Consider the following 22,641-nt stretch of genomic DNA (forward strand, 5'->3'; position numbering starts at 1 on the left):
CAGACGGGTGTTTGGCGCTCGTGTGCAGAAACGGCCTGAGAAGGGGGCAGAGCCGCTACAACCTTCAGAGATTATCCTGCTTGCGAGGCTCTGTAACGTCCGATCATCATGGCATCGACTCATGACAAGGCTGGAGGCCAGTAGCTATCACACCTCCTTTCCACCATTCTTTGTATGAAAACAAAGAGAACCCCCACGCTAACGCATGTTCTTTGGTCAATGACTAGCACGTGGTGCATGCATCAGGCGGGCGGATAGCCCCGCCCGCTGACAGTCTTGTCGACAATGACACCGTTGACATGGCCTCGGGACAGGCCTCCCAAACCAACATCGTCACATTAGTATGTTACTAAGAACCCAACGGCAATGACTTCCAACAGTCTTTCAGTTAGCATAATGTTCATCTGAATGATTTGTCCAGGGTGGCACGTACGATGCTGCGCAAATCCCTTCCTGTATCAACTCCGGACATGCACTCAGCTGACCTTTGGAGGGACAGTCCTTTTTAGCCTGATGACAGTATGATGCACATACCACTGGAAAGTTTAGGACGCATTCTCTCCGGACCTTGTAAGGCAGAGCTGGTAATTCTAAATGGCTAGCTGGTCACGAATCTTTCCTTGTGCGCATGAAGCGAACCGAATGGATCTGATGAGCAACGTTGCGTTCCGAATGCAAAAATGATTACATTGGTCAATGGGAGACATTGTTCACATATACATGTGTAGCTTCTGTCCCGCTAAACAGGCACACTACAGTACAGAGCATGAGGCATTTTTCTGGGCATATGACATGTGTGCAATAGATACAAAACGAACAGAAATGGATACGAATACGGTTACAGGTCAAAAGACGGTAACAAGAGAGGCTTTCAACGACTCACCGGACTTGCGAACCAGCCGCGTTGTCCGTGCTCAATTCTAGTTCCACTCAAGCCACGCGGAAGCCCTACTAGGCCACCTAAGTACATTGAATAGGTCCTTGCACGCTGCGTCCTGCATCTGCCGTGCGCGCAGCCCTATCGTGAATGTGCTCTATGCGCGATTCTCGGACCGAGACGATGATAACCGCGCTCACCACGACTCCTCACAAGCTTCACTAGTGTTGCAGGTACATGGATACTACCCACGGCGTCTTGTCCTATCTTCGCTAGAGTGCGTATACATTGCGATTTGGGGAGCAGGGAACATGAGGATACACTCGAAGCTTGAGAGGAAGGATCTGGAAGGGAGGCCAAGCTCAATCGAGTTGGGTGATGGATGCCACACGATGACCGGGCTATATTGGCGATAGAAAGAATGAAAATTTGCGGTCCAGGAGTGAGAAGCGGTGTCGGTAAGAATATGTACGGCTCGGTATCTTGTTCGGCACTATTTAGATGTGAAGCAGACTAAAGGAATTCTGCTCGAGCATCACTTCATGCACTTGGCTACTCAGAGTTGATGCTGCTTCATAACTGATTAGCGTCTGTATCCTCCGAGTCTGAGTGGATGGATAAAGAGGCTGTACGATGTGACTCTCGTCCAGGATGGGGATCGACGCTTAGCAGATGACGCTTCTACCTGCCCAACAAATTCCAGGGAGGTATAAGTATCTATGTTACAGCCTTTACGATCCTGTACGTCCACACATAGACTTTTGATTTACGCGGAAACTTCTCAACGACTTCCCGACTGTAATGGTGGGATTGGGCTTTGACAATTTTTCGCATGCGGCTTTGCAGGGTGTATGTTATGGTAAGGGTACGATGAAGGATTTGGACTTGCTACGTTCAGGATGCATAGATGCAGCTTTTGGGTATTTGGATCGGTCATATACCATTCCTGTCCTATTTTTCCAACAGCATTTGACGTGACAAGATAGTATGTAGTCAACTCGCGCGTCATCACGTGCCGTTCTGGCCAGGGGCACCGAGATCCGGGGCTATGCATGGTTGGGAAGAACCATGTATGGAGACCCCAGACAAGATGGAACATGGCTTTGGCGACTGTCATATGATACCCCGGAGTTCTCTAGCAGTAGCACAACATCAGATAACGCGGTGCAAGGACATGTGAAAGTGTGAGGGCGCACGGTTCGCAATTCTCCACACATGACCAACTGCCGTCGGGACCGAGGTAACTCGTCATCGCCAGCAGCTCGGCTGCTTTCATGAGACATGGCCGTAAGAACGACTTCACATTGACTGCCACCATAACTTCTGACATCCTTTCCTCTCATCTTCAGCTTTCCCATTTTCTCATTTGATATCCCGGGATCTTTGCTGATTCCCACTTGACTTGTGACACCTTCCTTGCTTGCTTGCTGCATCTATCTGAGCTTTGCACAGTCGCGACACAGCTTCAGACGCGAGCAAAGAGCCATCTTCTTCACAAGACTCCCATATATACACACATCATGACTGCGCAAGAGCTGCGATACGACGGCCAAACCGTCGTTGTAACAGGCGCTGGTGGTGGATTGGGTCGCGAGTATGCCATCTTCTATGGCAGCCGCGGCGCCAATGTCGTGGTCAACGACCTCGGCAGCAGCTTCAAGGGCGAGGGCCAGGGCTCAGCGGTATGTTCCTTTCTTTAACCCGAAACTGCTTCAGGCACATCAAGATATAATGTACCCATGGCTGACGCGAACACGATAGGCCGCAGACAAGGTCGTCGAGCAAATTCGTAGCGCAGGCGGCAAAGCTGTTGCCAACTACGACTCAGTAGAGAATGGTGAGGCGATTATCAAGACGGCCATTGATGCCTTTGGTCGTATCGACATCCTCATCAACAATGCCGGCATTCTCCGCGATATCAGCTTCAAGAACATGAAGCAGGCCGACTGGGATCTCATCTACAAAGTCCACGTTTACGGAGCATACAAGTGCGCACGTGCCGCATGGCCCTACTTCAGGAAACAAAAGTACGGACGACTTATCAGCACTGCGTCGGCTGCTGGTTTGTTTGGATCTTTTGGACAGACAAACTACTCTGGTAAGCTCAAATCCAAGCCAACACCATGATGGAGGGCTAACTCGCGCAGCTGCTAAACTTGCCCTTGTTGGCTTCACTGAGACACTTGCAAAGGAGGGTCTGAAATACAACATTCTCTGCAATGTCGTCGCCCCAATTGCCGCCAGCCGAATGACTGAGACTGTCATGCCCCCAGATGTTCTCGAGAAGATGAAGCCCGAGTGGGTTGTTCCCATTGTCGCAGTCCTTACACACAAGTCGTCCACCGAGACAGGCTCCATCTTTGAGGCTGGAGCTGGACACGTTGCTAAGCTCCGTTGGGAGCGAGCAACCGGCGCTCTGCTCAAAGCTGATGACACACTCACACCCGAGGCCCTCGCTACTAAGTGGAAGGATGTTGTCGACTTTTCCAAGCCTGAGCACCCTCAGGGCCCCGCAGATGCTCTTGAGCTGCTCGAGAAGGCCAACCAACTCCCCCCCAACCCCAAGGGCGAGCCGCTTGACTTCAAGGGCAAGGTCGCTTTGGTCACTGGTGGAGGTGCTGGTCTCGGCCGCATCTACTGCCTGCAACTTGCCAAGCGCGGCGCGAAGGTTGTGGTTAATGATCTTGTTAACCCCGACACCACTGTTCAGGAGATCCAGAAGCTTGGCGGAGAGGCTGTCGGCAACAAGGCCGATGTCCAGGATGGCGAGGCTGTCATCAAGACTGCCATTGAGAAGTACGGCCGCATTGACATTCTGATCAACAATGCAGGTATCCTTCGGGACAAGGCTTTCGCAAACATGACCGATGAGCAGTGGGACATCATTCACAAGGTGCACCTTTTCGGCACCTATGCATGCACCAAGGCTGCCTGGCCTTACATGCTCAAGCAAAAGTACGGCCGCATCCTCAACACTACCTCCACCAGCGGTATCTACGGCAACTTTGGCCAGGCAAACTACGCCTCGGCCAAGTGCGGTATTCTTGGTTTCTCTAAGTCTCTCGCTCTTGAGGGCAAGAAGAACAACATCTTTGTCAACACCGTCGCCCCCAACGCGGGAACCCAGATGACCCGAACCATTATGCCCGAGGAAGTTGTCCAGGCCCTCAAGCCTGACTACAACGCTCCTCTGGTCGTTCTCCTCGTCTCTGACAAGGCTCCTGAGCCAACCGGTGGCTTGTACGAGATGGGCTCTGGCTGGTTCGCTGCTACCAGATGGCAACGCAGCGGTGGCTATGGCTTCCCAGTCGATGTTAAGCTCACTCCCGAGGCTGTCCTCGCTCAATGGCCGCGCATCACCAACTTTGATGACGGCCGTGCTGACCACCCCTTCGACAACGCCAGTGGACTCAAGTCCATCATGGCAAACATCGAGAACACTTCTAAGGGAAAGAAGGAGAAGAAGTCTGCCAAGAGCAACGAGGAGATCCTCGAGGCTCAGAAGAAGGCTTTGGCTGCCAAGTCCGAGGGTACTCCCTTCAGCTACACTGAGCGTGACGTGATTCTTTACAGTAAGTTTCTTGCACTTGAATGCTATCAATTACAAAATCTGACTAGTGGCGACAGACCTCGGCGTTGGTGCCAAGCGCACCGATCTTCCATTCGTGTACGAGGGCGACGAGAACTTCCAGGTTATCCCCACCTTTGGTGTCGTTCCTCCATTCAACGCAGAAGCTCCTTTCACATTCGATGAGATTGTTCCCAACTTCGACCCCCGCATGCTTCTCCACGGCGAGCAGTATCTCGAGATCCGCAAGTTCCCCATTCCCACAGAAGCCAACCTCGTTGCTATTCCCAAGCTGGTCGAAGTTGTTGACAAGGGCGCTGCTGGACTGGTTGTATATGGCAGCGTGACCAAGGACGCGAAGACTGGAGAGGAAATCTTCTACAACGAGAGCACCGTCTTCATCCGTGGCTCCGGTAACTTCGGTGGCCCTAAGAAGGGTACTGATCGCGGCGCAGCAACCAAGGTTCACCAGCCTCCCAAGCGTGCCCCTGATACCATTGTTGAAGAGCGCACGACTGAGGAACAGGCTGCTATCTACCGTCTCTCTGGCGACTTGAACCCTCTCCACATTGACCCTGTGTTCAGCAAAGCGGGTGGTTTCCCCACACCCATTCTGCACGGCCTGTGCAGCTTTGGTGTCTCGGGTAAGCACATTCTGCAAACATACGGACCTTTCAAGAACATCAAGGTCCGCTTTGCCGGTGTTGTGCTGCCTGGCCAGACCCTTATCACCGAGATGTGGAAGGTCGGCAACACCGTCTTGTTCCAGACCAAGGTCAAGGAGACTGGCAAGTTAGCCATTAGCGGTGCTGGTGCCGAGCTGATGGGTGGCGCGAGCAAGTTGTAAAAAAAAAGAATGGCGAGTTGACGAAGACATTAATTTTTGTTCCAAGTAGCCCATGTTTGAATATGTAGATTTATAGCATTTAACGTTTTCAATCAAGTTTGTTCTTATTCAAATCTAGTCTTATTTTTACGTTATGTGTGATGATATCTATTGGACTTTCAAAAGATTGCAATAAATTCAATGGATGGTCAAGTCGATTCCCTGCAGTGGTTTTTCAGTCCTATGATTGAGTCGGGAACTATTGCAACCCGTATTGCAGATGAATTTAAACTTTTATTTATCTCATGTCCATTTTCAAGCCGACAACGCAGACTAGTTTGATGGAGAATCACCTCTTCTCCACAACGCATCCGCCATCTTGGCAACTTGGGTCATCTCCTTCACATCATGTACTCTAAGGATCTCAGCGCCTCCCTGTATGGCCGCCGAGACAGCCACAGCCGTGCCCCACACACGTTGTTGCGCGTTCTCGACACCAGTGATACGTCCAATGAAAGCCTTTCGGCTTGTCCCCACTAGCCAGGGTATACCCTCCAAACCAGGATACTTGCCAAGTTGATGCTGCTGGCGCAGCAATTCGAGATTCTGTTCTTGCGTCTTTGCGAATCCAATGCCTGGATCGAGGATCATGCGCCATCGTCTGACGCCTGCTTCTTCGGCTGCCCGAACGCGTTGCAGCAATTCGCGACCAACGGTTTCGACAATGCCGTCGGGGTAGCTCGTGTTCTCGCGAGAGTTCATGGTTTCTGGGGTTCCGCGCATGTGCATTAGGCACACGGTGCAGCCGAGTTTACCCATTGTAGGTAGCATTTCTGTATCCATTGCGCCTGCGCTGACGTCGTTGATCATGTTGGCGCCACCTTTGATGGCTTCTTCGGCGACGCGTGCACGGTATGTGTCGATACTGATAGCTATATCCTTTGCCTCTGGGATTGAGCGAATGAGTGTTATGGCGGGGAGGACTCGCGATAGTTCTTCCTCTGTGGAGACTTGGACTGCGCCGGGTCGGGTGGACTGGCCGCCTACGTCGATGATGGTTGCTCCACTTGCAATGTGTGCTCTGATTGTTTCAGCCAATGTTTCTTGGTCGTTGTTGTAGTTCACGCCACCATCGGAGAAAGAGTCTGGTGTGACATTGAGAATGGACATTATGCGTGTTTTTTGCTCAGTTTTGGCAGACGAGATTGGAGAGAAATCTGATGCGAGCGGCACTATTGGTACCAGTGGCGCTTCGGATTTTGGCAGTTTCGCTAGACGTTGCTGAATGGATTCCTGAAATGGGAAATTGACTTGGTTATTTTCTAGTATGAGTCTAAGAATAGTCAGCTGAGATCATTTGCACAAGTGATAGATAGCTTACTCGCTCAACGGCCGCAAGACAAATTCCCTCTCGAACATTAGGGCATGAGGAATCTGAAGCCTTTCGTTGGAGAATTCAGTCTCGCCGTACAGCAAAATATCCAGATCGATGTTCCGAGGGCCCTTGTCAATAACCTTGACACGGCCCATTCTATTCTCAACAGCTTGCAATTCATCTAGCAGCTCGATAGGCGAAAGTGAAGTCTCTATCTACCTAACTTAGTGCAGTGTTACGGTACAAAAACACGGAGGGCATACCTCGCAGACACCGTTTACAAAATTGTCCTGATCGAGAACGTACATGGCTTTACTTTCCCATAAGCTGCTCGTCCGAATGATGCGTATCTTTTCGCCCGACTCCATCTCTTTGCATGCCTGCTCAATCATGGCTGCCCTATCGCCCATATTGCTCCCCAGAGCGATGAAGGCATGGCGCTTCTTAGCATGTTCGTCATTTTGCAGACTCGATATGTTTCGTCGAGCAAATTGCTGCGGCTCTCGATACTGATGCTCAAGGCCCCGGCTGGGCGCATGGCATGCAGATACGAGGGCCCGGCGTCTACTCTGCCATTGCGGAAAATTTTCCACGGCCTGACCCGATACATGTCTGCTGTAGGCTGACCATGGCCGCGATATACGGTGAATGAAGCCTTGGGATATGACCCTCGGCACCGGCATGCGCAGAGTATTGGACAACATGGTTGTCCAAGACGGAGTCGATCACAAATCAGCGTGACGACACCATGCGGGCAATGCTAGTCCCGGCCTTCCCCAGACAGCGCTAGCTCCGGATATGGCTAGCCTTCTCCGCGTGATACTTGCGCTGTGCCTCGGCTCACGGCTCGGTCTTGTGAGAGACGAGCTGGAAAGGATTCATCTCCTCTCCTCATCACCCCATAAGATCCGAGCCAACTCCTCGTCGCTTTTACCTGCGTCACCGACTGCTACAATATCTTGTTCTGTCTCGCTCTTCTTCTAGCTGTAGATACTTCCTTCACCGCAACCATGGCCGCACCACGTATGTTGCCATCGCCCCAGTGGCACAGTCCTATTTCACATGCGCCCATGGCTAACACAGGACAGAGCAAATCCGTACCAAACTCACCGACCTGCTGAAGATTCAGCATCCCGTCATTCTTGCCGGAATGAACGTGGCTGCTGGGCCCAGGCTTGCTGCCGCCGTTACCAACGCTGGAGGTCTTGGTGTCATCGGTGGTCTCGGATACACACCAGATATGCTCCGTGAGCAGATCGCTGAGCTCAAGGGATACCTGACCGACAAGAACGCGCCCTTCGGTATTGACCTGCTTCTTCCCCAGGTGGGAGGCAACGCTCGCAAGACCAAGTATGTCTCAACCATCGGGCCCACCTTTACGACGCAATAAACTGACCAGGCATAGCTACGACTACACAAAGGGCAAGTTGGGCGAGCTCGTCGATGTCATCATCGAGTCCGGCGCCAAACTCTTCGTCTCCGCTGTTGGCGTGCCACCCAAGGCTGTCGTCGAGAAGCTGCACAAGGCGGGCGTTCTATACATGAACATGATCGGACACCCCAAGCACATCCAAAAGTGCCTGGATATCGGTGTTGACATCATCTGCGCACAGGGAGGCGAGGGTGGAGGCCACACTGGAGATGTCCCCACATCCGTCTTCATCCCAGCCGCAGTCAAGATGGTTCAGGGCCACAAGTCGCCTTTGACCGGCGAGCAGGTCCAAGTCGTAGCTGCTGGCGGTATCTACAGCGGCCAATCCCTTGCTGCTATGCTCGCCTTTGGCGCGACCGGTGTGTGGGTTGGAACACGCTTCATCCTCTGCGAGGAGGCCGGTGCGCCAAAGGTTCACCAGGAAGCCGTCCGCACTGCTGGCTGGGACGACAACATCCGCACAATCATCTTCACTGGACGACCCCTCCGTATCCGCAACAACCCATATGTCAACAACTGGGAAGAGAACAGGCAACAAGAAATCAAGGAGCTCACCAGCAAGGGCATAATACCCGTCGAGCACGATCTCGAGAAGATGGGCGACGACATCGATGATGAGACCATGGACAATGCCCGACCCTTCCTCATGGGCAAGGTTGCTGCCGTTGTCAATGAGAAGAAGACCGCTAAGGAGATTGTTGACGAGCTTGTCACTGATGCTGTCAAGGCGCTCCAGGACGGAAACTCATTGATTGTTTCCAAGCCCAAGCTTTAGGCGTTGATTTTTGTCTAAGTTCATGTTTGATCTTGTTGTTTTTTGTTCTAGCATGAATACTGGATACCTGATTGTACATTTGAGAATCGGTATTTTGTAGAGATATCGAGCGCTTGTTGCGTTGTCTTTCGGGCTCTAGTAATGTCTCGCAATCACGATGGATGTTACTCTGTAAGGCTATAAAAGTCACGAAGGAAAAACAGAATATATGATTAAGAAAACGATTGCTCAGTGCTCATGCGAGATTCATATATATGGTGAAACGAAATGTCTATCTTGAATTGCCACGTAAAGTGATGAACGAAATACTGTACACTTGAAAAGAAAATCACAATCTAAACTTCTCACGCCTTTTTCTTGGGCGATCTCACCTTTTGCTTCTCAGTGGATTGAAGCCGAAAGCTCGGCAACACAGCGCATCCAAGCACAAAAACAAGCGCATAAAACGCCGGGCGGTTCCTACACAATGCGAGCGCATGCAAGCTATACAGTATTGTCAAGAGTTGCCAGAAGAACATGTACACCCAATCGTAGGTGGCTTTGAGTTCAGAACGTGCGTATGCTGAGTAGGCATAGACGTAGTCGCTGTATGTTGGGGGCGCAAGTATATCAGCCCACTGCTCGTGTCGAGCGTCGTGAGACATGTCGCGTACATTGAGAGCCGCTGGGGACCGTTGCTCAAGCACATAACTCCATACGACGTTGAGATTGCCTTGTGAATCATACGGCTTCCCTTCGTGTATAAAACGCTCCCACTTCTTCACTGTCTCGACCGCCATATATTCCGAAACTTCAAACCACTCGTCATGTCCCTTTGTCCTGTTGGTACAAGAGCGATACCTGACCTGATAACACAAATCCATATGTATAAGCTTTTCTAGGAGATTGCAGTTTTGAATCTCTTGGGCCGACACGTGAAAAGGGTCTGGTTCAAATTTGCAACAGCTCTTGTGTTCGTCGAATCGTTCAATGTACAAGCGCTTGGTGGTGCCGATTTTCCAGACAGACCCATCACTGGTTGGATGCCGGAAAACATATATGACGCCTTTGATTCGATCGTCATCGCTCAGCTTGGTCCTGATTCGATTGCATAGTTTGGCATGTGTCAATCTGGCCGTCTCTTGTGTCTTGGGTCGGGAATAGATTTCTTCACTATCGGCTCGCTGCCCAGAAGCATGTGCAGTCTTTTTGTTTGAAGTGCATGTACGTTTCTGTGGTATGGTGGCGTCAAAGACGTCAGGTGATGCATCTTGAGGCCGTTTCAAGGCTGCAGTTGATGGAGTCTGATATGAATTGGCAGATTGAGATGGACGAGTAGGTGATTGATTTGGCGCTATCTGCGGTCCACTCTCTGAGTCTGTAGATGGGCGGCGTTTCGAGGTATGTGCTGTGGACGCCCTGCGTCGAGTCTCTGTAGGTGGTGATTGGTCTGACTTCCGCGCAACATATGAAGGGGATGGTGAAAGTTCGCCGAAGACCATGGTAGTAGAGGACGTGTGAATTATTGATTGAAGAACAGGAATTGAATTCTGTATTTCTGCTGGATTCGCTGCTCCTGAATTCCCAGTTTAAGTAATGCTGTCAGCCTAATTTTAGGGACCGTGAAGGATTGGAAGGGGTACTTCCTTCCAGACACATGGAACATATTGGCAGACATGTGGCAGTGCTGGGGCTTGTTTCGCAGGTTTGACTGCGCATCCTTCGGAGAAAACCCTTGTCAGATTGTCACGAATGCCATTGGACACCAACGAAGTTGGGCACGAGAGAGAAAGTTGTCATGTTGGCAATACCGGAGGAACAGATGTAGGTGGGCGAAAGCTATGGCGAGAGATTGACAAGTTGGTGACATATTTGGTGCGCATGCTCATCGTAGCTTTTACCCGCACCCAGGGCAAACAATGTTTTCGCACTCAAACGTGGTAGTCAAAGAAGTAGAAGTGCAGCGGCTGAGCCCGCTCGGTGGGTTCAGCCGAAGGATTCCGTAAATGCGAGGCTCATGGCTTCAGCCCCCAGGATTAGCGCTGCGGCCCAAGTGGGAAAGGCTTCAAGTATTGGCACTGAGATGATTGGATGGTGGTGAGGGAACACTCGCGCGCTTGCAGCTCGCCCCTTAGTTGTGCAGTGCTCGCGCTTCATGAACATATTTGGTTCTACATGGAAGATGATGTGGCTGTGGCTGAGGATCCCGGTATCGTAGAGGGACTAGTAGTACTTACTGCCTGTATAGGCAGGCAGATTGCTTTCGCGACGGCTCAAGTATCACATAGAATTCGACTTGCATGAGCTGAGCGAGAATATCAGACGATGGAAGACCGGTCGCATGCCTGAGATGGAAATGGTGCAAGGCTGACGGCGGGGACATGAGTTTGGGTATCCGGTGAAGCTTGACGAATCCATGAGATCTCGTTTCTTGGCCCACCATGTACCTATGCTAGGCAATTTGACGAGCTGAGACTTTTGAGAACGGCAAGTTGTTGCCGGCTCAGATTGCGGGTGGCCATAGGTGCGATTCCTCCTGCGCTCGTTGTTTAGAGAAACGCCAATAACGGGGAGATAATGATGATGGTGATAACAACACTTAGCCGATACGAAGCCGGTGAGACAAGATATCAGATATAAGAGTTGGTCTCCCTGAGCATATCTCGTTGCTTGTAATTCTGTCCATTGGCGGAAACAATCTTGTGGCACGCTGGTAGTACGGGAATAATTTGGGGAAATAGGTGACGTAGTCGTAGCTCAACAAAGGCCCTGGCTATGTACTTTGTTGAGCTACCGAGATAGACAGTGCTGCGCAGCACGTAGCGGTACATGAACAGCAAAGCAAGAGGCCAATAGACAGATCAGTTGCAATGCAGTGTCACGGTATGCGACGTATAGAAAAGCAAAGGCGTAAGAGGCGAGGCCGCGACGTTAGGCTTGTGGGGGACGCTAGCCAGCCCCCAGTCCAGCCCGCGTACCTTTCGGGACTACTGTTCAACGTCCTCACCGACACCCGTCTCACTCGTGCAAGCTCTTTTCCCTGATGCCTAGCAAGCCCACCTGAATCTCTATCTTCATATACATGCCCGCAATCGTCCAACTAATCGATTGCAGCTTGGGCTTCAGGTGGAAGGAAGTCTTGTCCAAATAGTTGCTGTTGGATACTCATTTGAGGTGGCAACAGACAACATGGCGTCGCTCCAGACTCCAATATCCCACCAATCATTCTTTTCAGACATACCGCCAATCTCACATTGCCATCGTCTCTGGGTCAGTATCTAGAAGCTTCAACTTGATTTGACATCTACTCACCTGATCAGGATCCAAAAACTGCTAGGTTTACACCATGCGCGTTACCTTATGTTGCAACCATACCAGCCATACTTGCGGCCTTGGTCTTGCTGAGATACTCTTTAAGGGTGACAAGTCCGTACTGGCCAAGATGGACGAAACCCCTGGTACAGGAGACCCAGGAGAAAGACGATGAGTTTGAAGCCGCGTCGCCTCAGCAGCCTTTGGGTGCGACCATCTGGCTTCTCGTCATAGCGTTAATCGGTCTTACATTTCAAACTGTTCACGTATTTCTTCCGTGGCATCAGCCAATGGCCATGTATCCAGCAATCGCCTGGGTACGCACGAGTCCAGATTTTCTTGATGCATCCATGGCTAACAAGTTGCCTAGGCCATTGCAATCGCCATAATCCTGGTCGAGCAGCCGAGAACTGCGTCTTTATCATTGTTAATGCTCTTTACAGGACTCATGTTGGAGCAAATCATCATGTTATCCCACAAGCAAACCTTTTTGCCAAGCGATCTTCCGTGGGCTGTTCCACCTGCAGCAGCGTTCCTGGCAATCATCATTATCCTTAACATGCCGTTGCGGGACCCAATGCTGCCTAGATATGATATCAGTGCCGTCCATGACACACCAACTATCACACTACGCACTCCGGAAGATAACTTGACCCCTTGGCAATACATGACTGTGTCATGGATGGAGCCTTTGATAAAAAAGGGTAAAACTCGAGAAATGGAAGACAGTGATATATGGGACCTCGGCTGGGAATTCAAACACGCGCGATTGCATGATGCATTTGGGGCGCTCGAAGGGTCAGTCACGAAGAAAGTCTTTGTCGCAAATGGCATGGACCTGCTGCGCACCACATTCTTAAACGTAGTGCGCTTATGTGCAAGTAAGTCTTACACCTCATCTTGTCTTTGTGCCCTCAATCTAACAACGGAAGCTCTGCTCACACCCGTCTTCCTTCAACGCCTCCTTGCCTCCATGGAACATCGTCACAATCGCGCGACGATTACGTATGCTTGTGTGATTTTAGTATTGCGCTTGACGTCTGCGCAACTTAATGTCTTCAATTTGTGGTACCAAAGGCGCGCTTATGAGAGATGCAGAGGCGAACTCATTACAATGCTTTATGAGAAGACCCTGAATCGCAAGATATTAGGCGCCAAACAAGACGGGAAAGACGAACAGACTAATGGCAACAGCATTGGCGAAGTACACGAAGAGATCAATGGTGAAACTCACACAACCCGTGAAGACTCCAAAACTGCTTTCAAACATTGGAAGGAGACCCTACTTGCTTCCTTTCGATCGGCTTTCAGGAAAAAAACCAAAAATGCCCCAAAGGAGGATAACGACCCTGCATCGATGGGAAAGATACTGAACTTAATGCGAAGCGATGCTTACGAGATAGCGCAGCGTTTCTGGGAATTCTCAGACATCATCACTAAACCCACTGGCGCAATTTTTGCAATCATACTCATATGGCGCATGTTGGGCTGGGCATGTCTGCTGGGCATACTTGCCTTGGGTGTGTCCCAACTCTTGAACATTGTCATTGCTCGCCTACAAGTTCACTTTGAGAAGAAGCGTCGATCAGCCACAGACGAGAAGATTCAACGAACAAGCCAGTTTATCGAGTCGATTCGACACCTTCGTTGGTACGGATGGCAGGATGCATGGCTCGATGGCGTTCTAGAGTCACGTCAGAAGGAGCTGCATTTGCGTGTCGCAAACATCTTCTTTGTGACCTCACTTGCCTTCATCCTACGGTTTGGTTCCGGACTATTCCCTGCTGTGGCCTTTTATGCTTTCACTAAGTTGGCGGGACAAGATTTGCGTATCGACCTCATTTTCCCTGCCATTGAGCTATTCAATCAGTTGGAAAGTTATCTCCGTGCCTTGCCCCAGTTGATAACAACCCTTCTCAATGCGTACGTTGCGATGGGTCGCATCGAAGAATTTATGGCAGAACCCAATAAGGAAGAGACTCATGTGACAGCTGAGGGCTCCACTGAGCTTAGTACGCATCAAGCATCATTTGCTTGGCCAGGCGTGGACCACAACGTGCTCTCCGAGATTACCCTGTCCTTTCCTCCTGGACTGACTGTCATCTATGGAGAAGTAGCCGCAGGGAAAACTGCGCTATTGCAAGCATTGCTTGGAGAGCTGGACACTACGGCCGGCGAACTCATACGCCCTGACCAGATGGTTGCGTACTGTGCTCAAACCCCGTGGCTTCAGAGCATGAGCATTCGTGATAACATTCTTTTTTCATATCCATTTGAAGAGATGCGCTACAAGCAAACATTGGAAGCTTGTGCCCTCTTACCTGATATGGTGGAGCTGAAGCACGGTGATCTATCGAACATTGGCGAGAATGGTATTGGCTTGTCTGGCGGACAAAAGGCTCGCGTAGCACTAGCCAGGGCAGTATACAGCAACGCAAAAGTATTGTTACTGGATGACCCTTTGTCGGCTCTTGACCATCAAACGGCTGAGTTCATTGTTGCCAAGTTGCTGGCCGGGCCATTGCTCAATGGAAGAACGACCATTCTGGTTACACATCGGACGGAGCTCTGCCATGGTATCGCGAAGCAATGGGTTCAACTGGAACACGGTCGCGCAACGATTCACGAACCTACCCAGGCTGAAGATAACGATGCGTTGAAGCGGACGCAGACCACTGAAACGGAATCCGAGGAGGACGCAAAGAAGCGTGAAGAAGAACAATCGGCAGCAGTTCCAGACAAGTTCATCGAAGACGAGCATCGTGCAAAAGGTGGTGTCAAGTGGAGCGTGTACTGGCGCTACGTCAAAGCAGGCACACTCCGATGGTGGTCTGTGGCAATTTTCGTTATGGCAGCTTTTCGCGTTCTCGACGTTGCTCAAACATGGTTTATGAAATCCTGGGGTGAAAGTTACGACGATGTGGAGCATCACGGAATCTTTGATTTTCTGCCACCCGCAACTGAGAATGTCGATCCTTGGCTCTGGACGTTCTTCATGTTCGTGTCTGGAACTGCTATACTCTTTTGGTGGACAAATCTCATCATGTTTGGAGTTGGATACCACGCTGCAAAAACCATCTTCAGGGAAACTTTGGAGCGTGTGGCTCACGCGACCTTCCGATTCTACGATGTTACTCCAGTGGGAAGATTGATGAACAGATTGACAAGTGATATGAATACTATCGACGGCGATTTGAGCGGTGCATTCATAACATTTGCATGGCAGATTATCGGCTGGATGAGTTGCATTGTCATTATTTTGTCCTCTACGCCAGCTTTCTTAGCTTTCGGGGTCCTACTCTGCTGTGGATTTGTGTATTATTTTTTCCGATTTTTGCCCACATCGCAGAGTTTGAGGCGGCTCGAGGTAAGTCTGGTTGTAGAGCAGCACTAGTCTGATTCTGCATGCTAATCTGAGGTAGATGGTATCGCTTTCTCCTTTGATGAGCAACTTTGGCGCCCTTGTCGAAGGGCTTACTACCGTGCGGGCTTTCAAGGCACAACATCGCTTCCAAGCTCGTGTCATTGAAGTCGTCGACAACTTCCAGAAGAATGACCATTTCTACTGGTCTCTACAAGCATGGCTAGCTCTACGCTTCAGTGTCATGTCGGCTAGCTCCACACTAATTATGACGCTCATTGCTGTGTACACTGGCATCAGTCCCGGACTTACTGCTTTTGTGCTGATCACGGCTGGCAAGTTTGTGCTTCATACGGAATGGATGTGCAGAATCTACGGAAACCTGGAAATGGACTTTACGAGTGTCGAACGTGTGGTGGAGCTTCTCGACATTGAGAGGGAAGCGCCTGGTGTTGTCGAGCCGCCTGCACACTGGCCGACATATAGCGGTGATATTGAGTTCGAGGACGTGACGATTCGTTATGCAGAGAACCTCGAACCAGCACTCCAGAACATCACACTCAAGATTCCCGCAGGATCCAACACGGCAGTTATTGGGCGCACAGGCTCTGGCAAATCGACTCTGGCTCTTAGTCTGTTGGCTACTATTGCGGCCGAGAATGGCAGAATCCTCATCGATGGCATTGACATCGCGACAGTTAAAAAGCAGGCACTCCGTAGTCGCGTCACATTTCTAGCGCAGGAGCCTGTGCTCTTTCCTGGAACTATGCGCAAGAACTTGGACCCCTTATCGGAATATTCTGATGCATCATGTGTCTCAGTACTGGAGAAGATTGGCGGAGAACAGTACTCGTGGACGCTGAGCACAAGCATAGAGGGAGGGGGCAAAGGACTATCGCAAGGACAACGGCAGCTCGTGGGGCTGGCCAGGGCGATGCTCAGGAGATCACCAATTCTGATCATGGATGAGGCGACAGCGAGCATCGACTTTGAGACTGCGCAGCGCATCCAGAGCGTGTTGAGAGAGGAGATGAGGAGCAGTACGGTGATTACGATTGCGCATCGTCTGGAAGCGGTCAAGGCGGCAGACTACTGTGTGGTGCTTGGAAACGGGCGACTGGTGAAGGCGGGCAGGGCCGAGGACATGCTGAGGGAGGGAAGTGAGTTCCAGGCGATGCTTGCATAGTAGACTGCGACAAGGAGGCGTGGTGTGGTGAGTACACAGTAAGCGCTTGGAGTAGTCCGGCATCCGGCATCCGGGGTGAGGCTTGCGTGGCACCGCCACAAATTGCGTTGGCAGGCGCAAGGATGCGTGCCGTGGCCCATGCGATGGCCTGGTAAGCGGTAGACTGGAATCGCAAAGTGCCGCATAATCCGCGTCTACAAAGTGCCACAACTCAGACTCTGCCCCTATACTGTTTGTTTTTAGCATGCGATGACTTGTGCCGTACCCGTATCTTGTCTGCCGTCCATTTGAATCCAACACCCACCGCCTCTTGCGCCGCTGTAGTTGCATCGGAGGTGTCGCGAGCTCCGCAACCCACCATCATCATTCCCGCCATGGCTGCGGCAACGCCATCAGAAGGCAAAGGCCAGACCACAACGGGCGACCATGAATTGGAAAACATGGCGGACAAGAAGCCGACGCTGCCGGTGGAGGAGGACCTGATGCAGTTGGCGCGCCTGGGCGAAATCGGGGCCATCCAAAAGCTTTTCGACAGCGGCAAGTATGATGCGACATACAAGGACGAGCAGGGCATAACACCGCTTCATGTGCGTATAGTATATCAAAAAGCAGGTGAAGTAGAAGAGTCGGAGCTGACAGCTTGATAGTGGGCCGCCATCAACAACCACTACGCCCTCTGCCACTACCTCATCCAAGCCGGCGCACCCATCAACGCAAAGGGCGGCGATGCCGTCGCAACGCCCGTCCTATGGGCAGCCAAGCGCTGCAACTACTACGTCGTCAACCTCCTTCTCGATCATGGCGCCGACCCGCTTCTCACCGACGACCAAGGCTTCAATCTCTTGCACAGCGCGACCCTCGACGGCAACGTCTATCAGATTGTCCTGCTTCTACACCAAGACATACCCGTTGATATACCAGACTCACAGAGCCATACACCTCTAATGTGGGCTGCATACAAAGGCTATCCGTCTTGCGTCGATCTGTTTCTCCGATGGGGCGCAAACGTATACGCGACAGATGACCAGGGCTTCACAGCATTGCACTGGGCCCTCGTAAAGGGCAGTCAAGGATCGATCCAGAAATTGCTCGAATACGGGGCGGACCGGTTTGCTAAGAACAATGATGGGAAGACGCCAGAAGTCACGGCACAGGAAATGAGCACAACTCGTCAATGGCACCGTGCCCTTTCAGAGGCTGGCTTCGATCGCAATGGGAATCCGAGGCAGTTCCCTGTGCCTGGTGTAAAGGATGCAAGGTGGTTTTTAAATCGCTTCATCTTCTTCTGGCCATCTGTCATACTCTTTGTTGCGCTGTTCTTGGTCAGCCACTACCCTGCCTTTATTGGCATACCCCTAGCATTGATTGGTTCATATGGTATGCAATGGGGCGTGCAGAAGCTATTGAAATGGGCACCCTCGAATATGAGAAGCATACATCATACTGTGAGTCACATCTGAAATCATGCCTGATCACTTGCTTACAAATGGGAAGCCCTTTTTGGCCGGTATCTTTGCTGCCACGTTATTCTGGGTTGGGTTTCGTTGGATTACGACAGTTCTCCCATGTAAGTTGCATCGTTACCGCAAGTAGTATTCATCCGGCTAATGGTAAAAGGGACAATACGGACTAACTTCTTCCTCAACCTGTTATTCGCGACCTTTTACGGTCTCACGGCGTATTTTTACTTCTTCACCATGACTAGTGATCCTGGCTTTGTGCCCAAGTCGGCGAGCAGGAGCGCTTCTAAGGCCGTTATCGATGAGCTTATGGAGCTTCGACAATTTGATGAGCACCATTTCTGCGTGAACTGTATGGTGCGAAAGCCTTTGCGTAGTAAGCATTGCAAGCGATGCGAGCGCTGTGTTGCAAAAAGTGATCAGTGAGTACTGGAGCTGGGCATGCGTAAGATGGAGCTAACGGTCATAGCCACTGTCCATGGGTGAACAATTGTGTCGCGAACAACAATCATCGGCACTTTGTGCTGTACATTCTGTCACTGGAAACGGGCATTATTTTTTTCATCAGATTAGTGCTTGCTTGTAGGTGGACCCTGTCTGGGCAGTTGGGGACGTCGCTAATGTATGCAGACTTGGAGATTCGCGAAGCGCCCAAAGCCTTTGCAGAGTGCGTCATCATCTCGCCAGAACTATGCAAGGTTTTGAACAAGGACCCATTTACGATTGTGCTCTCGATATGGGCGGCTTTCCAGTTGACATGGGTCACCATGTTGCTGTGTGTCCAGCTTCTCCAGATTGCGCGTAATCTTACCACGTACGAAAGCATGCGTGGACACCTCCATAACCACACGACTGCCGATGCTGTCAACTCGTTTGTCACAACTGGCGACACTAGTCAAGAGGTATCCGGTGGCGGCAACGCACCAACAAACGGCTTTGGGTCTGGCCAAGATACTGGCGACGTACCGCGCCGTCCCGAACCTAAAGCGTCTATTCTGGATCAATGGAAGCGTCTCCTTGGCATTGACACTTTTGTCACGATTGCGCTGCAGGGGAGTCAGGGCGGGCAGACACGCCGGCAACGACAAGTCAACCCTTTCTCCAGGGGCATTGCTACAAACTGCAAGGATTTCTGGTGCGATGCGAGTCCACTGTTTGGATCCAAAGAGGGCGGGTACGCGAGGTTGGGTGGGGAGAGGGTGGATTACACACGGCTATATGAAGTACCCAAGATGAAGTATCAACGGAGTGGCGGAGGAGAGGCGGGTAGGTACGAGAGTGTGGCTGGGGACGAAGAAGCATGATATGTATGTTTGATGAAGCTGTGATGTTAATGACTACCCACAGAAGAGAGAGAGAGAGGGAGGAAGAGAAAGAGATGCAACGTCTAGCACATGTTTACTACCAGTAGTTCTTACACCAGCGTGTTCTTTAGGTTTCTTGGCCTCGGCTACTAAAGTGTTGCCGACATGACCATTTCAGCCACACACCGGAATGTCAAAAGCCGAGGATGCAGCGAGGAAACTCCCCGCGCATGTCAAAACGGCGTGGGTCGCGCGCACATGCGCAACGCTCCACAGCTTTGCGCTCTCGTTGATGCCACTCTGCGCAGACTCTTCTTCGTGCCATGGTCCAGACACTGCATACTCGCACTGGCCGCTCTTTTTCTTGACCTCACTCTCTTTCCCTGCAGGCAGCCAGGCTCTGCGTGCACGCAATGTGCAAGATGACATCATGCGAGGCCCTGCGCGGGCTGAAGACACTTTCGCGATGCGCTGGTCCGATGCCGAGACGGGTTGTGGTCGGACGACAACTCACAGGCGGTAGTGGTGGTGTTGGTGGTGGGACGAGTAGGGCGATATGTACACGGTGCTTGAGGGGTGGGCAAATGAGGAACACGACGGCAGGATCGCTACTTGCACCGGCGGGCCGTAGATGGTATGCGCAGGCGGCAGCGGCAGCGGCACGAGAGTGTATTGGCAGCAAACGTCCCAAGCTTTGGAGCAAAGGCTAATTCTGACAGTCTCACCCGAAGACATGGAGAGGCACCACGGCCCCATGGCAGAGTATGATGCGCGCGTCGAGTGCGGCCGGTTGCGAGACGATGAACACCAGCGAAATATTATCAGAAACCTGCAAGACCTACACGACATGTTGACAAACTACACACAACCTCCGGTTCAGCAACCTACCGTTGATTCTCTCCAGCCACCCAAGAAGGGAGGATTATTCTCTTTTCTCTCCATGTCCAAGCCCACCGGATCGTCACTGCCACCAATACCCGACTCGCTACCCAAGGGCATTTACATGTTTGGGGATGTAGGCAGCGGAAAGACGATGATGATGGATCTGTTCTACGACACACTACCGGCCAACATTACTAGGAAGACGAGGATCCACTTTCATGACTTTATGCAGAGTGTGCACCGGGACCTGCACAAGATGAAGATGACGCACGGCAATGACATTGATGGGATACCGTTTGTGGCAGCTGGGATAGCCGAGCGATCGTCGGTGCTTTGCTTTGACGAATTTCAATGTACAGACGTTGCGGACGCCATGATTCTCCGACGGCTGATGGAGGGCTTGATGGCGCATGGCACTGTGATTGTGACTACGTCTAACAGGCACCCCGACGACTTGTACAAGAACGGAATCCAACGCGAGTCGTTCATTCCATGTATCAATCTCCTCAAAAGCCGGCTTACCGTGCTGAATCTTGACTCGACAACGGATTACCGCAAGATTCCGCGTCCGCCGTCCGGGGTATATCACCATCCTTTGGACGCATCTGCGCAAACCCACGTCGAGCGGTGGTTCCGATTTCTCGGCGATTTTGAGAACGATCCGCCACACCCTGCTGTGCATGAGGTTTGGGGCAGGGAGATTCATGTACCCAAGGCCAGTGGCAAGTGTGCCGTGTTCAGCTTCGACGACATTATAGGGCGTGCTACAGGCGCTGCCGACTACCTTGAGCTCACTCGGCAATATGAAGCGTTTATTGTTACTGGGGTGCCAGGAATGAACTACCGGAGTCGAGATTTGGCTAGAAGATTCATCACATTTATCGATGCAGTCTATGAATCCAGGGTGAGTGATGGCGGCTATGTGAGAAGAGAGCAAGACGTGTTGCTAACAAAATGTGCTAGGCCAAGTTGGTTATGACGACGGCGGTGCCTCTGACAGCCCTCTTCCTTGACGAAGCCGAGCTCAGCGATGCGGTAGCAGCAACGAAGAAGGCGGGAAAGCTACCTGGTTCTTCGTCTTCACCGTCATCGCAAAAGTCGCCGGCAGGCAACAAGGATGACGAAGAAGCAATTTCAGATGTAATGCGCAATCTCATGGATGACCTGGGCATGAACATGGACATGCTCAAGAATTCGTCCATTTTCAGCGGGGATGAGGAGAAGTTTGCATTTGCTCGGGCTCTGTCTAGGTTGAGCGAGATGGGTAGTCAGGAATGGGTGGACAGAGGGCTGGGGCTGGAGAAGAGGGGCGGCAAGGGGGAGATGGAGGGATGGCAGAAGGTGAGGTCGAGGTGGAGGGAAGACAGCATGTAGAACAGGAATCGAACGATGTTGTCGTATTCCAAGACGCTGAGGTATGCGCCGAGGCCTTGTTTCTTGGTTGGCAGTGTGTATGCCATGAGTCGCGGTTGAGTGAGTGAGTAAGAGAGTGAATGGGTATGTATGTGAGTAGTATCAACATGCATGCGTACATACTTGGACATGTAGGTAAGTATGTGTGGAGTGTGTTGGCAAGGACAAGATGGTGGCCCGCGCCCTGCCTCGTAAACGAGGGACGATGACCAGCGAGTCATGGGCATACATTGATAGATGCGCGGTGAGCCCAAGATTGTCGGCAACAGCAGGGCATGTGCAGTGCCGACGCAACAGACCGACATGAGGCCTGATGCTTGGGCATGCGATATGACGATATGTTGTGTTTGGGAGGTGGGCCGTAAAACAACGACGTATAGTGTAGGCGAGTGAAGGTGGAATAGGCGAGCAGTGTGGTGGATGCAATGTGAATGCAGGCTATCCAAGGGTGAAGAGCACGTGGTGAAGAGCCAGACGCGGCTCCGGCGAGCCGGGCAAGGAAGGGCAGATGGTTTGTAGAGGGGAGTGTAGTAGAACGGTCATGTTCCCAAGTTGTGGCGGTGCGTGGTCGTGTTAGGCGTGTCAAGCAGCAAGTCGGGAGGGTTGGACCCTCGGAGCAGGGAGGCTGACTGCTGTGTATGTGTAGACGGTGAGCGCAGCACCAGCCAATGGGAAGGCCGAGGGAAGCGGATCCGACATCACATGAGGTTTGGTAGTGCGTCATTGTGCCGCTCCTTCGCAACGCCAGCCGCGATACCCCCATTTCTTAGCCTTCTTAGCCTTCTCCAACCCGCCTTTGCCTCTCAGCAATCCGACCACATGCCTGTTCTGCCCTCTCCAACATGGACATGGACTCCCCACACGTCCGTCACCTGTTCTTATCGCGCCTCC

At 51.6% G+C, this 22,641-nt stretch overlaps 7 protein-coding genes across 7 annotated transcripts; 4 read left to right on the top strand and 3 right to left on the bottom strand.

Annotated features, from left to right (window-relative positions):
- Positions 1–2,397: 2,397 nt before the first annotated feature.
- Positions 2,398–5,292, top strand: COCCADRAFT_2423 (uncharacterized protein; the record flags this gene model as incomplete). The annotated part of the gene is made up of 4 exons (XM_007710918.1): positions 2,398–2,559; positions 2,639–2,975; positions 3,025–4,449; positions 4,505–5,292. The coding sequence occupies 4 exons, from the start codon at positions 2,398–2,400 to the stop codon at positions 5,290–5,292; spliced, it is 2,712 nt and encodes a 903-aa protein (XP_007709108.1).
- Positions 5,293–5,604: 312 nt separating this feature from the next.
- On the bottom strand, positions 5,605–7,056 carry COCCADRAFT_34117 (uncharacterized protein; the record flags this gene model as incomplete). The annotated part of the gene is made up of 3 exons (XM_007710950.1): positions 5,605–6,604; positions 6,653–6,861; positions 6,910–7,056. 3 exons carry the CDS (start codon positions 7,054–7,056, stop codon positions 5,605–5,607), a joined length of 1,356 nt encoding a protein of 451 aa, XP_007709140.1.
- A 600-nt stretch (positions 7,057–7,656) lies between these two features.
- Positions 7,657–8,853, top strand: COCCADRAFT_34118 (uncharacterized protein; the record flags this gene model as incomplete). The annotated part of the gene is made up of 3 exons (XM_007710951.1): positions 7,657–7,669; positions 7,735–7,996; positions 8,052–8,853. 3 exons carry the CDS (start codon positions 7,657–7,659, stop codon positions 8,851–8,853), a joined length of 1,077 nt encoding a protein of 358 aa, XP_007709141.1.
- Positions 8,854–9,197: 344 nt separating this feature from the next.
- COCCADRAFT_87833 (uncharacterized protein) lies at positions 9,198–10,334 on the bottom strand (the record flags this gene model as incomplete). Its single annotated transcript, XM_007710990.1, has 1 exon — positions 9,198–10,334. One exon carries the CDS (start codon positions 10,332–10,334, stop codon positions 9,198–9,200), a length of 1,137 nt encoding a protein of 378 aa, XP_007709180.1.
- Positions 10,335–11,462: 1,128 nt separating this feature from the next.
- Positions 11,463–11,663, bottom strand: COCCADRAFT_88003 (uncharacterized protein; the record flags this gene model as incomplete). The annotated part of the gene is made up of 1 exon (XM_007710991.1): positions 11,463–11,663. One exon carries the CDS (start codon positions 11,661–11,663, stop codon positions 11,463–11,465), a length of 201 nt encoding a protein of 66 aa, XP_007709181.1.
- Positions 11,664–12,021: 358 nt separating this feature from the next.
- Positions 12,022–16,691, top strand: COCCADRAFT_87936 (uncharacterized protein; the record flags this gene model as incomplete). Its single annotated transcript, XM_007710992.1, has 5 exons — positions 12,022–12,106; positions 12,211–12,461; positions 12,515–13,025; positions 13,077–15,511; positions 15,567–16,691. The coding sequence occupies 5 exons, from the start codon at positions 12,022–12,024 to the stop codon at positions 16,689–16,691; spliced, it is 4,407 nt and encodes a 1,468-aa protein (XP_007709182.1).
- A 374-nt stretch (positions 16,692–17,065) lies between these two features.
- On the top strand, positions 17,066–21,711 carry COCCADRAFT_87980 (uncharacterized protein; the record flags this gene model as incomplete). Its single annotated transcript, XM_007710993.1, has 8 exons — positions 17,066–17,278; positions 17,339–18,136; positions 18,186–18,258; positions 18,309–18,573; positions 18,621–18,733; positions 18,782–19,429; positions 20,175–21,241; positions 21,301–21,711. The coding sequence occupies 8 exons, from the start codon at positions 17,066–17,068 to the stop codon at positions 21,709–21,711; spliced, it is 3,588 nt and encodes a 1,195-aa protein (XP_007709183.1).
- Positions 21,712–22,641: the final 930 nt, after the last annotated feature.

Source organism: Bipolaris zeicola, assembly GCF_000523435.1.
Source record: "Bipolaris zeicola 26-R-13 unplaced genomic scaffold scaffold_23, whole genome shotgun sequence".
Classification (NCBI taxonomy): Eukaryota; Fungi; Ascomycota; class Dothideomycetes; order Pleosporales; family Pleosporaceae; genus Bipolaris; species Bipolaris zeicola.